The following is a 15,940-nucleotide window of genomic DNA, read 5'->3' as shown; positions in this document are numbered from 1 at the left end:
CTATCTGTACCAGTGTACATCCTCTGGTCTAGCTGGATTTGTAAGGCAGAATTGGGATCATGATAGAGGCAGGAAGGGAAGCACTTAAGAACTAGAAAGTTGTATATTTCATTGCTGCTACACTGCACCCTGACTGGCTCGTCTCCTCCCCGCGACCCTTCTGTAAGGGGATGTCCAGTTGCCTACAGATGGGCTTTGAGTCCCCACTCTGCACTCCTTTTTTTGTAAATTTTAAGTTTTAGTGACTTGTAATTCACATAACATATAATTTAATAGTTTAAGCATGGATATTATCATTTTGATAAGCACTCTTTCAAAAAGAAATACAGAGTTATTTAGGTATTTTAACATTTTAAACAAAATATATTCATAGTGCTCAGAAAAGCCACTCATGAAACTCAAAGATTCATGGCCACATCAAAAAGTGATTAATTTTTGTCACTTATCCCCAGATACCAAAAAAGACAGCTCTTAACTGGAGGGGTTCATCTATATTTTAAAAGTGGAATAAGTGGGGGGGGGGGATATCAAGGATATGTACATGCACATTTACATGTAGATAAGGGTTGGAAGCTATAAAGAAATAAAATCCATTACTGGTTTTGCTAGTCCTTTGTAACGAAAAGTCCAATGAAATAAGCAGGTCTGAAAACTGAAATGAGTTTAGAAATCAGGACAGAGAAGATATCAAAGTTGAATGCTAGCTTATGCTTAACCTGTTAGTTATCTAACTTTACAGTAGATCAAGAAACAGACAGAATGACATTCATCTTCATCATCTCCCTGCCATTGAGTCTATTTCCAACCCATGGCTATTCTATAGAAGTAGAAGCATTCAGAAGAGCAGACAGCTTCATCTTTCTCCAAGTAAGGGCAACAGCACAATGACATAAATGTACTCTAAGACAAGTCACCATTGAGTCAGCTGTGACTCATGGTAAACCCACATGAGTCAGAGTAGACCTGTGCTCTCCAAAGAGATACTAACGTCTGATTTCTCATAAATAAATCACGAGACCTTTGTGATTGATGATGACTCAAACTGAGAATCTTTGGGTTATGTGTTAGTTACATAATCTGGTGTCAACTTGAGACTATTAAGAATGAAGGGGGGATATTGAGAAGATGGCATCTAGTTAAGACTCACCCACCCGGAGCTCCTGCTGCCAGACCAGAAAATTGGGAGGTAAGGTGAAGGAGACTGGGAGGCAGGTCCCTGAAATTAGAAGTAGGGTACTAAGGTCTGTCCTGAAACGCACTTTTTTCTGTGATTTCCACTCACAAGCAAACCAAGAGCACACTAAATCGCTCCAGGTTCGGTGTGCTGGGCTCATGGGGCTCCAAGTGAAGAGTTACCTATGCCCTTTCACAGTAAATAGCTATTTCCCAAGGCTGACACCCTAAAGGGGACATAATCCCAGACATGAGAACCTCTGAGATCTAGTCACATAACCCCACACCAGAGCTCCCTGCACTGTTAGCTGCATTGGGCTCATAGACTGGGGAGCGGGGTTGGCGGGTAGCCATAAATTTGGGGTGCAGTGTGGCAGAAGATATGCGGGTAGTCATAGTCCAGAGGTGCAAATGCAGTTCCAGTTGGCGAAGAATAAATCAACCTCCCTGATAAGCTGGATCTCCCCCTCTAGTGGTCGGCATGACAGCCCCCAAATAAGGGCACCTCATAACCCCAATATAAAAAAGCGAGAAAATATATTTTCTCGTTAAAAACTGCAAATCCCAGGCTCATTGTTGAACTCCAGGGAAACCTGTAGAAGAAGTCCCTTAACATATATTAGCATAATAAAGGAACCCAGGCTAAGGAAGGACAGAACTTAACAACAGTGCCCAGAGGCTTTCAACATAACAAAGACCTTCTGGAACAAATCTAAGTTTCTAACTGAGTACAGAACCAGAGCCAGAGGCAGGGAGCCAATTTAATTTTATTCTAGCTGGGCTTGGTGGGGAAAACCCTCTGAGCTAGTAGGGTATCAGCAGTCTAGATAGGACAATAGCCCAGCAAACCTCTCAGTGATTCTACACACAGCTGGGGTGGTCCTACCAGTCATGGGATACTACACGGGGCAGAGGGAACACCCTGCCCCCACCCCCCATCACTGTAATGCTACATACAGCACAAGGCAGGCATACCAGTGAACTCCAGCGCTCAATACCGCTGTGGGAACAGACACCTGGCCACTGTTGTGATCTTGCCTTCGAGGATAATCCAAACCAACATCTGTGGGGCCCTACACAAAGCAGGCACAACGCCAAGCTACCTTGATGCAGAGTTGGAACTCCTCCAGCCCCACAGTCAGGCAATCAAGCCTTAGTTATCTCCTTACTTACGATTCTATTTCTTCTTTATTTTCTCGCCCTTCTATCTTTCCCACCGCAGTCGGTTTCAACGGGCTCGGTTTTGTTTTGCATTTCTCTCTTTTTTTTTCTTCTTTTACTCTGTTTTTCCTCTTCTCTCCCTCTCTTTCCTATCATATGCCACTGTTGCCTTACAGGCCACTACCCTCCGCCTAAGGCAACTCAACCCAAATAGCAGGAGTACCTCCAACCTGCACTCTGCGGGAGTGCTGCACACCACACGAGGCTGCTGTGAAAGCCATCTACAGCACTATGGAATTGCTGAGGAAACCTATGTCGGGCCTCTAAGGTGATCTTTCCAACTAGGGCAATTCCGCCCAGCACCACTGCGTCCCTGCGCTAAACGGGCATACCAACCTGCCATCTTGGGGCAGGGTTTAAACCCCTCTGGCCCCAAATTCAGGAAATCAGGGATCAGCTAGCTCTTTATTCTTTATTTTTTCCCTCTTTCTTCTTCTATCATCACAGGCAAACGTTTTTTTTAAATCATTTTATTAGGGGCTCATACAACTCTTATCACAGTCCATACATACATCAATTGTGTAAAGTATATTTGTACATTCATTGCCCTCATCATTCTCAAAACATTTGCTCTCCACTTAAGCCCCTGGCATCAGCTCCTCTTTTTTCCCCTCCCTCCCTTCTCCCCCATCCCTCATGAGCCCTTGATAATTTATAAATTATTATTTTGTCATACTTGCCCTGTCCGACATCTCCCTTCACCCACTTTTCTGTTATCCATCCCCCAGGGAGGTCACATGTAGATCCTTGTAATCAGTTCCTCCTTTGCAACCTACCCTCACAGTATCACCACACACGCCACTGGTCCTGAAGGGATTATCTGCCCTGGATTCCTTGTGTTTCCAGTTCCTATCTATACCAGTGTACACCCTCTGGTCTAGCCAGACTTGCAAGGTAGAATTGGGATCATGATAGTGGGGGGCAGATGAAGCATTTAGGAACTAGAGGAAATTTGTATTTTCCATCGTTGCTACATCGCACCCTGTCTGGCTGAGCACAATTGTGTTTATTCCTTTCTTTGTCTTTCATTTCTTCCTCTTTCTTTCTTCTCTCTCTCTTGGTTCTCTTCTCTTTCTGCTTTTGAATTTCTCTACTATCCCTCTGTTACCTTCCACCTGCCAGTGCTGATTTCCAGGCCCCTACCATCTGCCTAGAGCAACTCCACCCTCTCACACTCAGTGGGGAGAGATATGGCCTGCCTCTGTGACAGTGCTACACACGGCATGAGGCAGTATTACACATGGCATGGTGGGGAGCTCAGCTATTGCTTTATCTAACTTTTTTCTGTTCTTCATATTTTTTCTCTTTATTTTGTTCTGCTTTCACTTTTTGCTCTTTTCGCCTCTTCTTCTATCTCTTTTCTCTTTCCTGGCACAGTCTCAGTAGATTCAGTTTTCCTTTTTTGTTGTTTTATTTTCTTGACTTTTAAATTTTGTTTATTTTAACATTTTTTGCGTGTGAGTGTCAGTTTGCTTGTATTTTCTCTAATACCTTTATTTTCTTCTTTCACTATTTTTATTCTCTTTTCTATTTCCTTTCACAAGACACTATCAGCCTTCAAGCCACTCCCCTCCACCTATGGAAACTCTGAGAGCCCAGTTGGGGGAGCGCCCACCCAAATTTGTTGAGTTTACACACAGCTGGGGAAATCATACCAGTCCTCTTCCATATCCCAAGTGGCTGGGGGTAATACCCATAAAATGGCTGGGGGAACTCCAGCCTAAACCCCGAGACCCTACACATGACTGGGGGAACTCCTGCCCACCGCTGGTGGTGTTCCACACTGCTATGGAAATATCCACCCAACCTCCAAGGCAAGCTCTCTGACTAGGGTAATTTTGCCTGCCAGCTATGGTTCTCTACGCCAAGGAGGGTACACGCACATACACCCTCCGTGGCACTCCAGTTGCATATGGAAACACAACACGCCACCCAAGGCACTCCAAGCACTGTGAGCCAAACCATTATAGCCTATTCATAGATCAGCCAGTGAAACGACACCCTCATGGGCCCACAACAACCCGACCAGCATCCCATGAGTGGACTATCCAACTAACATTCCAAATAATGGAATACTGGTTGGCGAGGGTAAAAGTGAAACCACAGGAAGATACAGCAGTAGCCCAACACCCCAGTACAGCTACATGCAGGTAGACCATAGTAGCACTCATATGAGTCCCCCAAGGGAAAGTCCAGTGCTCTTCGACTCTGGAAGATGGCTCCAGGCTCCTCTAAAACAACACATAAACAGAAACCATCCCCAACAGCCTCAATTAAAAATCAGGAGAAACAGAACACAATGCTGGAAGAAGTCATGAACCTAACGATGTGCATAGAAGAAGCAGATATTGACCTGCCAAAGAAAGAAATGTTCAGAATGCCTCTTGGAGTCATACAGGATATGAAAAGAGAATAGAGAAAAAGGATGAAATGATAGAGGAGATAAAGCAACAAGACTTAAGGGATGAAGTAACAAAATCGAGGGGCAAATTGACATACTTTGTCAACAGACTTGAGGAGGCAGAGAATCGCACCAGCGACCTAGAAGGTAACCAAGCAGACCTCAACAAACAGGAAAATCAGTTAAATAAGACAATCAGAGAAGCGGAAGAAAACCTGAGAGCCAGGTCTGACACGATGAAGAGGAATAATATTAGAATAATTGGACTACTGGGACAAGAAATAACAAAGAAGTCAACAGTGAAAATAGTGAGGGAATTCTAAGAGGAAATCTTCATCAGCTTAATAAATGAAAATCAGGCAGCCATTGAGGAAGATTAAAGAACACAAGCCAGAATGAATCCTATGAAGTCCCCAAGACACATAATAGTTAAATTATCGAACTGAGGAAAAGGCGATTATCATAAGAGCAGCTAGGGAAAAGCAAAAATTCATGTATAAAGGTAGCCCAATAAGAGTATGTTCAGACGTATCAGCAGACACAATGAAGAAGAGAAGTGAATGGAGTAACATATTCCAAAAATTGAAGGTAAAAATACAAACCCGAGAATACTATACCCGGCCAAATTATCTATTAAGATAGATGAAGAAGTAAGAGTCTTCCCAGAAAAGGACAACCTCAAAGAATACATAAAAAGAAACCCAGCCCTACAAAAGATCCTTGCCAATCCAGTATGGGCAGAAGATCAACACTCACCGAGGGCAAATAAGAGACCATCACATAGAACAACTCCACCCATAGGGCGACAAAGAGGAAACAGCCCCCAGGATAGCATCAGCTCAATAGTGGAAAGAAAGCAAACATAAACCACACACACAACACAAGCGGATAAGATAGGTAGATAGGAAAATATCCAACATAAAAGGTACAAGATGACATCACAGAGTCCACAGATGGGCGTAATCACACTGAATATCAATGGCCTTTTAATGAACTCAGGCATTAAAAGGCAGAGGCTAACAGACTGGCTCAGAAAACATAACCCATCGATCTGCTGCCTACAGGAGAGACATCTCAAGCTTACAGACAAAAACAGGTTGAGAATTAAAAGCTGGAGGAAAATATACCAACTAAATGGAAATGCAAAAAGAGCAGGGGTAGCAATCTTATTATCTGACAAAATTGATCTCAAGGTACAGTCCATAACAAGAGACAAGGAGGGGGACTATATAATGCTCAAGGGAACAGTACACCAAGAACCACTGAGCATAATAACTGTATATGCGCTCAACAAGAGACACATGAAATTTGTAAATCAAACACTACAAAAGATTTAAAAAGAAATCACAGGTTCAACAATTATAGTTAGGGACTTTAATACGCCACTCTCTGAAAAACACAGATCACTGGGAAAGAAACTTAACAAGGAGGCTACAGATCTAAATATCATGTTTCACCAAAAGTAAGACATCCCCCTAAAATAAGACCTAATTACAGTTTTACCTCTCGCTGAAATATAAGGCATCCCCTCCCGCCCCCTGAAAATAAGACCTCCCAAAAAATAAGGCCGCCCAAAGCTACTGTAACTCTGGACTCTGGACCATAACGGTGGGCACCACCGCACAGCTCACTGCTGCCCGCAGCACAGCCAGAGGAGACAGGAAGTCCGAGGTCGCTTTTAATAAAACAAAAAATGTGTACCATATTTTCTTCATGGAAAAATAAGATATCCCCTGAAAATAAGACCTAGCGCATCTTTGGGAGCAAAAATTATAAGACACTGTTTTATTTTGGGGGAAACAGGGTAGCACAATTGGACGGCTTGACTTGATAGATATTTTCAGAGCTTTCCACCAAAATTAAGAAAAAATCACATTCTTTTCAAACCCGCAAGGCACATATTCAAAGATAGACCACATGCTGGGACATAGGTCAAACTTGAGTAAATTCAAGCACATAGAGATTAGACAGATATATGTCTCCGATCACTGTGCCATAAGACTGGAAATCAAAGAAAACAAGGGCAAACCATTGGAGGATGAATAATTCTCTATTTCAAAAGGAGCTGGTGGTATTGACCCAGAGCAGAGATGAAATCAGGAAATTTCTAGAAACCAATGAGAATTAAAATACAACATACCCAAACCTGTGGGATACAGCAAAGGCATTTATCAGAGGAAGAATGATAGCAATAAATGCACACATTAAAAAAGATGAGACTCGTGGTTGATATGCTAGCACAAACTCACACCAATTAGAGCAGAATCAACAGAAAAACCCCACTAATAGCAAAAGGATATAAATAATAAAAATCAGAGCTGAGATACAGGAGAGGGAAAATAAGAAAACTATGGAAAAAATTAATGAAGCTAAAAGTTGGTTCTTTGGAAGGATTAACAGTGTTGATAGAGTGCTGGCAAACCTAACCTAAGAAAGGTAGGAACAAATGTCAATTGCAAGGATGAAAGATGAAGCAGGGGAAATTACAACGGATCCTAATGAAATCAAAAGAATAATTACATAGTACTATGAAGGCTTGTACTCTAACAAATTCAACAACTTGGAAGACATGGACAAATACCTGGAAACACAATCCCTCCCCACACTATCCCAGATGGATGTCAAGAATCTCAACCAACCCATAGAAATGGAAGAAATAGACAAGGTTATTAAGGGATTACCAACAAAAAAAATCCCCCAGGCCAGATGGCTTCACAGGAGAATTCTACCAAGCATTCAGGCAAGAACTGACACCAATCCTACATACACTCTTCCATAACATAGAAAAAGATGGAAAACTCCCAAACTCTTTCTATGAAGCTAGTATAACTCTGATAACTAAAGCAGGGAAGGATCCCATAAGAATTGAGAACTACAGATCAATATCCCTAATGAACATCTATGTAAAAAGCCTTAACAAAACACTGGCCAATACAAAAGCATATAAAAAAAATAATTCACCATGACCAAGTGGGATTCATATAAGTGATGCAGGAAGGATTCAACATACAAAAGAACATTAGTATTTTAAGCCACATTGGCAGGAAAAATGATAAGAACCACATGATAATATCGATAGATGCGGAAAAAGCATTCGACGATATCCAACACCCATTCCTGTTTAAGACACTCTAGAAGATAGGAATAGAAGGAAAATTCCTCAATATTACACAAACTATATATGAAAAACCAACAGCCAACGTGGTAGTAAATGGAGAAAAGATGAAAATAATTCCAGTGAAAATGGGGACCAGACCAGGATGCCTCTTTTCCCTACTCCTATTTAACATCGTACTGGAAGTACTAGCTAAAAACAAAACACAAAGAAAAGACATCAAAGGTATTCATCCGGGGAAGTAAGAGGCAAAATTATCATTATTCGCAGACGATATGATTCTATACATCGAAAATCCCCTAAATTCTACAAGTGGAGTGTTGGGAGCAACAGAGGAATATGGCAGAGTGGCAGGATACAAGATCAACAAACAGAAGTCTATCGCTCTGCTATACACATCAGACAAGATCACAGAAGAGGCAAGAAACAAACCATAGCCAGACATCTGTGCTCCAGTGTTCATTGTGGCACAGTTCACAATTGCAAGGAGTTGGAAACAACCCAAATTTCCATCAATAGATGAATGGATTTAAAAAATGGTATATACATACAATGGAATACTACACATCACTAAAGAGCAGTGATGAATGCATGAGGCATATCGCAGCATGGGAAGAACTGGAGGAAATTATGCTAAGTAAAGTAAGCCAAGTGCAAAAGGACAAATACAACATGAGTCTGCTGAGATAAGCAACACAAAAAAAAATGCAAAAGGGGCATAGGGAAAAAGCTACCATATACAAACATACCTCGGGTGAGGTTCAGGTAGTATGGCAGGGGCCAGACAAAAATCCAGGGGTATATATGGTAACCAACTAAAAAGGAGGGGTGGGGAAGAAAAAAAGATAGAAATGTGTAGCTGGGGAACAGGACACTAATCCACCCAAGGGGAGGGTATTGTTCATATCTCCACAGGGAAAGAAGGATCAGACTTCAACCCAGTGTTCCAGGATGTGAATGCAGTGTGCCAGCATGGAGCAGGGAACCAGTGGTCGGGTCTGAGAGCCCAGCCTGAATCCCTCTCTCCCCTGAAGAATTTACTTTAGAGGACGGCACTGAAGCTGCAATTCGGGGAGAGGGACATATCTGATCAGAGAACATGGGAGCAAATGAATGGAGAGGAAGAGAGAGTGGAACGCATCCTGGCCCAGCAAGCCTGGAGGACGATATCCCCACTTAGAACAGCCAATGCACAGAGTAGACCACATGGCTGGTCCCACTATGAGACATGACATCCCTCACTGACCCATGGCCCTACGGGGGACAATGGAGACACAGTGTCGGGACTGGCCCAGTCTAACCCCACCACACCGAGGCAAAACACTAAGGGCGTGCAGTAGGGCAGCTGGGAGAGCAGACCAGGGAGGTCCTGAGGGAGTTCCAAGGATAGACTTTGGGGCCAGGGCATGGCACACCATCGGACTCCACTGGAGGGCACTCCTAGAGGTCAACAAACAGACCTTGAACTATTTATAGGTTTTTCTTTTTTTTATTTTTATTTTATTATCAATTTCTTTATTTTTTGTCATTGGCATTTTTTTGTTATTGTCGTTGTTTTATTTTCTTTTGTCACTTTACTTTGCTATGTCTTGGTTTTTTGTGCATATTATTATCTCTGCAGGTCAATCTAGATGAGATAGGCCAGATGAACAGTCTGGAGGAGAAAACAGTGGTACCAATGGTTCCAGCGGGACATGGGAGAGGGGGAGGTTGTGGAAAGAAGGTGGTGTTGACCAACCAAGGGACAAGGGAACAAGAATTGATCCAAAATCAGTGGCAAGGAGGGTGTGAGAGGCCTGCTAGGAATTGATCAAGGGCAATGTAACCGACAGAAATTAATGAAACCCAAATGAAGGGTAAGCATGAGAGTGGGACAAGATGAAAATATAAGGAAATAGAGGAAAGAAATAAGAGGCAACGGGTATTTATAGAGCTCTAAATTCAGACATATACATATGTAAATATAATTATATATGATGGTGGGGAAATAGATCTACATACATATATTTATAAGTTTAGTATTAAGGCAGCAGATGGACATTGGGTCTCCACTCAAGTACTTCCTCAATGCAAGAACACTTTGTTCTATTAAATTGGCATTCCATGATGCACACCTTCCCGACATGATCACTGAAGACAAATGGGTGCATAAGCAAATGTGGTGAAGAAAGCTGATGGTGCCCGGCTATCAAAAGATATAGCATCTGGGGTCTTACAGGCTTGAAGGTAAACAAACGGCCATCTAGCTCAGAAGCAACAAAGCCCACATGGAAGAAGCACAGCAGCCTGTGTGACCACGAGGTGTCAAAGGGATCAGGTATAAGGCATCAAAGAACAAAAAATCATATCATTGTAAATGAGGGGGAGTGTAGATTGGGGACCCAAAGTCCATCTGTAGTCAACTGGACCTCCCCTTACAGAAGGGTTGCGGGGAGGAGACCAGCCAGTCAGGATGCAGTGTAGAAACAATGAAATATATAACCTTCCTCTAGTTCCTAAATGCCTCCTGCCCACCCCACCCCACTATCATGATCCCAATCTACCTTACAAATCTGGCTAGATCAGAGGATGTACATGAGTAAAGATAGGAACTGGAAACACAGGGAATCCAGGACAGATGATCCCTTCAGGACCAGTGCTGAGAGTGGCAATACCTGAGGGTGGAGGGAAGGTGGGGTAGAAAGGGGGAACTGATTATAAGGATCTACAAATAACCTCCTCCCTGGGGGACGGACAACAGGGAAGTGGGTGAAGGGAGACATCGGACAGTGTAAGATATGACAAAATTATAATTTATACGTTATCAAGGGTTCATGAGGGAGTAGAGAGCAGAGAGGGAGGGGAAAAATGAGGAGCTGATACCAAGGGCTTAAGTAGAAAGGAAATGTTTTGAGAATGATGAGGGCAACAAATGTACAAATGTGCTGGACATACAATGGATGGATGTGTGGATTATGTAAGAGTTGTATGAACCCCCAATAAAATGATTTTTAAACTGATGGAATCAGAGCCCTGGAGCTGGAGGAGCCACATGGAGACCCATGCCAGCACTGAGATGCTTCCACCACCCCTGGATCCACAAAACTTTGCACCCACTGCCCTGTGATCTTCCTGCATTCAGCGTCATTGCATGTGTTGAGTGAGTCTGGAGAGGAATTGATAGACTGTTATCGGACATGTAGGCTAGTATCAAACTTATGGACTTGATCTGGATTGGGCTGTATAGTTTTCTCAATATACAATTGCTCTTTCATATAAAGTTCTTTCTTATACACATACGAGCGTCTATGAATTTGTTTCTCGAGTCATCCCAGACTAACACAGGTTAGCAGCCAAAAACACTAACCCTTTGAACCCCTCAAGGAGTCCGTTTTCTAAGGAACAAAAAAAAGAGAAAAAGCAAACTCCCATACACAACTCAGAAGTTTACCTCTCCTAAACCTCCAGCTGTCTGCTTGTTCATCCTGATGATTTGACTGCTGCCTGGAAATCTGAGACATCTGATGCTGTAAGCCCTTTCGATCACCTTCTGCTTTCAGTAGCTGTGTACGAAGTTCTTCTATCTAAATACAAAATGTCAAAAAATGAAACTTTTATCTGGTTTCAAAAAGAAAAAAAAAACTTAACCTACAAATTATTTCCAATCATTTCCCGTGGCGGAAAAAATATTTCTGATGAGCTATTGTACATACAAAGTGAAGCCAAGTCGACCTCTGTGCTAAGCCAAGACCAGTACAATTGCCTCTCACACCACTGCTTAGTAATCCCTTCCAAAAATAATCAACAGCTTTCTTTTCCCTGTCCGATGTGAAAAAATGTGTTGTGTACTCCACCACTATTATCCAAGCCTCTTTCAAGTTCATCCTGTATCTTTTAATGTTTCTATATTCTTTATCTATTTCCTTCCAAACAGGTGAAGAATATAAAAGCATTAAAAGATTTTTAGTCTATCATAGGTTGTCTCCAACTTGTGATGGATTTTCATTACAGTTAACTAAACTTTAGAGGGTCTATGTGTCCTTTTATTTGCACAACTTTCATTAGTAACATATACTCTACACAGTGTTGTACCCGACAGGAGCATTCTCAGATGTGCACTCACATATGTTCCAAGATTTAGATTTATAAAGATACTGATAATAAAAGGCAATGATAATAAAAACCAAAACTAAAAAAGGTAAGTGGCTTATAGTAGAATCAACTTAAAACTGAGTAGAACAAGTAGTCCCTGACTTGTCTTAAGTCAGGGACTATTTGTACTTCAAGAACTGTAGTAAAAGGGTCACGATTAGGCATATTTTTATATTAGAATAGTTCACAAAATAAATGAGCAATACAGGCAGTTGAATAAATAATGAACGCTTTGAGGTAGGGGACTTATCTATTTATTCATCTTTGTACTTCTGGAGATAAGCATATTGTCTACATAGCAGATCCTCCCCGGTGGTTTTTAAAGTTGGCAGTAGTTGAAAGACTCAGCTAAAGTCACAATGACAACCTGAACGCGGAAACTGCCGGCTTCAAAATGTGAAATTAGAGATTATGAGTCAGAATAAAGAGAAAAAGTATCAGAATACAATTGAATACAAACATAAATCATCAAAAAGAGAAGTCTGAACTCTGCCAACATTAATTCCTTGTGGCCACTGGCTACAGAACAAAGCCAATGAACATTTATTTTTAAAGGTTTATAAAACAGGTGCTACAGTGTATTTCCAGCGCCAATTGTCAAAAGGTAATACTTCTTCGGAACATCTACTATGCCTGACACCTGTGCTTACCAAGCATTTTGTGTAGGCTGAGTTATGTAACGTGTACCTCAAAACAAAGGAAGGCACATTTGCAATTTATATTAAACACAGGAAGAGAGGGAGTCAGAAACTCACAGTGTAAAAAAGATGGCTATTTAAAGTTATTGAAATTTAAATATCAGAGCGCCAAACCCCCATTACAGACTAATGGGTTACAAAATGTTATACTTAAAAATTAAGCTTATCTTTGATTAAAAGTGGGTAGATGGCACCTTGAAAACATAACTACAAGACAATGATGATTCAAAGTAACTTGAACATGTAAGGGTCTACTTTGTACATTTAATTCCTCCTTCACTCTTCAATGGCTCTTGGAATAAAATTAAATTCTGAGAAAACGTTCTCATACATAACCAGTCTACTTTTACATGATCCATACTACCAAGAGTAAATTGGAGTAGCAATCACCAAACTACACTTTCACAGTGGAACCTGGACCTGTGCCTTAGTACCAGCCTTCGATGAATCTTCCTGAAAAGATTTCCATCTCGTGCTCAGGTGTGTTAATATATACATTCATTAGAGAAAACATTTTTAAGAAACACTTTTCTTTTCCCTTTCTTTAAGAAGTATGCATGCTGGTTTAATGGGAAGGTGGATTTTCATAGCTCCCATAGACTTACTTACCTGGCACATAAGTGTTTCTCTGCTGCCCTCTGATTGATTCAGTAACCCTCGACACAGCTCTAACTCCTGTTCAAGCTGCAGGGTGAAGAAAAACATTTAAATCTCCGATGTGGAAAAATAAGTACATTATTATATGCAAAGTGTAAGAGATAAAAAAGGTGGAATTATTCTCAGCAGTTAGAGCTAACATACAATGATAAGTAGCCAAAAACATACATTAATATTTCTTTAAAATAACACAAATTATATCATATGAGTACAAAATGAACTAGATGAGACATCAGGATCTTGTTTAAGAGCCTTCTCCTCAGGCCTTTGTTATATTTACAATAGTTATTTTGTATTTGAACTCTTCTCCACGGAGACCTGGTGGCATAGGATTAAATATTGGGTTGGTAACTCCAAGGTCAGCAGTTGCAGCTCATAAACCGCTCCAAGGGAGACATATGGGGCGTTCTGCTCCTGTAAGATTTACAGCCTCAGAACCCCACAGAGGCAGTTCTACTTTATCCGATAGGGTCACTATAAGTTGCAATCTACTCGATGGCAGTGTGTTTGGGTTGGGTGGTTGGTTTGTAGGTCCTGCCCAAGGTGCCCTGGTAGTATCAAGGTCAAATGCTTGGCTGTTAACTGAAAGAACAGGGGTGTGAATTCGCGATGGCTATATGGAAGAACGATGTGGCAGCTGCTCCCATAAAAACGATAGCCTTAGAAAACCCTGTGGTACAATTCCACTCTGTCCTCTAAGGGTTCTAGAGATCAGAATTAACTCCATGTTAGGGGTTTTTGGCTAAGGTCTGTTTCATCTCTGAAGCATCTTCATGCACATTCTAACACAATGATTTCTTTAAATTATCACATATACTGTCAAATCAACTGAGAATAAGCATCGCAAAGGTTCTATAACTCAAAGTCCATTTCCTCTAATTGGTGATTGCTTAGATTTAGGATTCATTTTAATGGAAAATGTAACGTGTCAGAATAAGACACCAAAATTTTTCTTAACACTGCAACTAGGTAAGTATCCATGGAAATATAAGTCAGTTAAGTAATTAAATATCCCACAAAGTACACATCTGAACATGCTTAATGTGTTTCAAGCTGTAAAATGTAATCGTGTGGACAATGGACATGAAATCGTTAAAAACCCAGAGCTCACATCTAGTTAAACCACTGGCTTGCTAAGCAGATGGAAAGTCCAAGGACAAAAGACTTAGTGATCTGCTCATAAGAGGATCAGCACCTCGGACCTAGATGTCAGTTCTACTTTCGGGCCGCTGTGGGATGGAACAGACTTGATAGCATAGAACCACAACAAAAGAAAAACAGACCTGAACATGCAAGGTTGTTTTTAAAATCACAAATGTAAACTAACATGTTTTGACTTAGAGGAGTAACCGTAAGCACAATTAATCACCTCCGAGAGAGCAAAGCAAGGGAGATAAAGCAGTAGACTAGATATGGGAACCAATCCTGTCCTTCAAAATAATTTAAAAATTATTGCAGAGTCATAAATATACTTTTACATATAAAATAACCATTATCAGAATAATATCCTTTAAAAACGTTTACTTTTACTTCAGAGCTACGTATACGTAACCGTAGAGCTGCATACGACTAGTGAGCTGCAGTTTGCTAACCAGTGGCCCAGACTGTTGACTGATGGTAGCGTGGCTGACGTGGAAAATGGTGATCCGCAAGAGGGCGATGAGACAGCAAGCAGCAGGGGGAGGATGAACTATTGGGAGTTTGATTAGTAGTTTAAACTGTTGAATACAAAGTTCATGATCGGAAATGTAAACCCCTACCTAGTTTATAATAAAAATGTAAAAAAATAAATTTGAACTACTATCTCTATACATGTCCTTCAAAATTGTACATGTTAAGAAAAGAAAAGAAAAGTGTACATGTTGTGGGTGTGGCTATCAAGGGGTATATGGAAGGTTTTTTACTGCCATGAAGTCAATTTCAACTCATAGCAACCCTACCAGACAAAGTAGAACTGCCCTTGTGGGCTTATATATAAAATATTATGGAACACAGTAGGTAGTGAATTATTTAATATGACTCTTCTAGTCAAAGTCTCTAACACCTATCGATTGACCTTTTCCTGCATGGGTCTGGGTAAGAAAGTAGAGAATGATATTGATAGAAGTCACCTGTGAGTATATTGCATCTTGGACTCATTGGGATGTCATCCTGCTGGGTATAAAATGAGCCTTCTTATAAGCAGGAGAGAGGTCTCACTGCCAGTGAGAGGCACGAGTGGAGCATATCCTCTGGACCATGAGATCCCTGGACAACGAGTCTTCTTGATCCAGAAGACAGCTGTGACATCAGAGTGGGAGCCGCAGAAGAATCAGAAATCAAAGCATGGAACCGAGTGCCACAGGGCAAGTAAAGCCGAGTGTTTACCGACAGGAGGGTGGCTTGTGGCATACTTAATTGGGGAGCTGGGCTTGCTGACCCATGGAGTTGGAGCTCAGTGCCTTCAGGCAGAGGCTTACCAGAGTGGGGTGGCTCTGTGCACTAAATTCAGGGAGATTGGCTTGCAAAGCCATGGAGCTTGAGTGGAACACCTTTGGGGTTGAG

General features: G+C 41.4%; 1 protein-coding gene across 1 annotated transcript in view; it reads right to left on the bottom strand.

Moving 5' to 3' along the window:
* The window catches only part of CEP128 (centrosomal protein 128), a 446,899-nt gene that overhangs the window by 348,993 nt on the left and 81,966 nt on the right, over positions 1–15,940 (bottom strand). Inside the window, exons 9-10 of the mRNA XM_030884984.2 lie at positions 13,349–13,423; positions 11,341–11,473 (exon numbers count right to left, since the gene is read on the bottom strand). Of these exons, the coding sequence (XP_030740844.1) occupies positions 11,341–11,473; positions 13,349–13,423 (208 nt within the window). The remainder of the gene's footprint in view (positions 1–11,340; positions 11,474–13,348; positions 13,424–15,940) is intronic.

Source organism: Echinops telfairi, unplaced genomic scaffold, assembly GCF_000313985.2.
Source record: "Echinops telfairi isolate 266 unplaced genomic scaffold, ASM31398v2 ScPeMD7_18;HRSCAF=68, whole genome shotgun sequence".
In the NCBI taxonomy this organism is placed as follows: Eukaryota; Metazoa; Chordata; class Mammalia; order Afrosoricida; family Tenrecidae; genus Echinops; species Echinops telfairi.
This window is presented reverse-complemented; position numbering and strand designations above follow the sequence as displayed.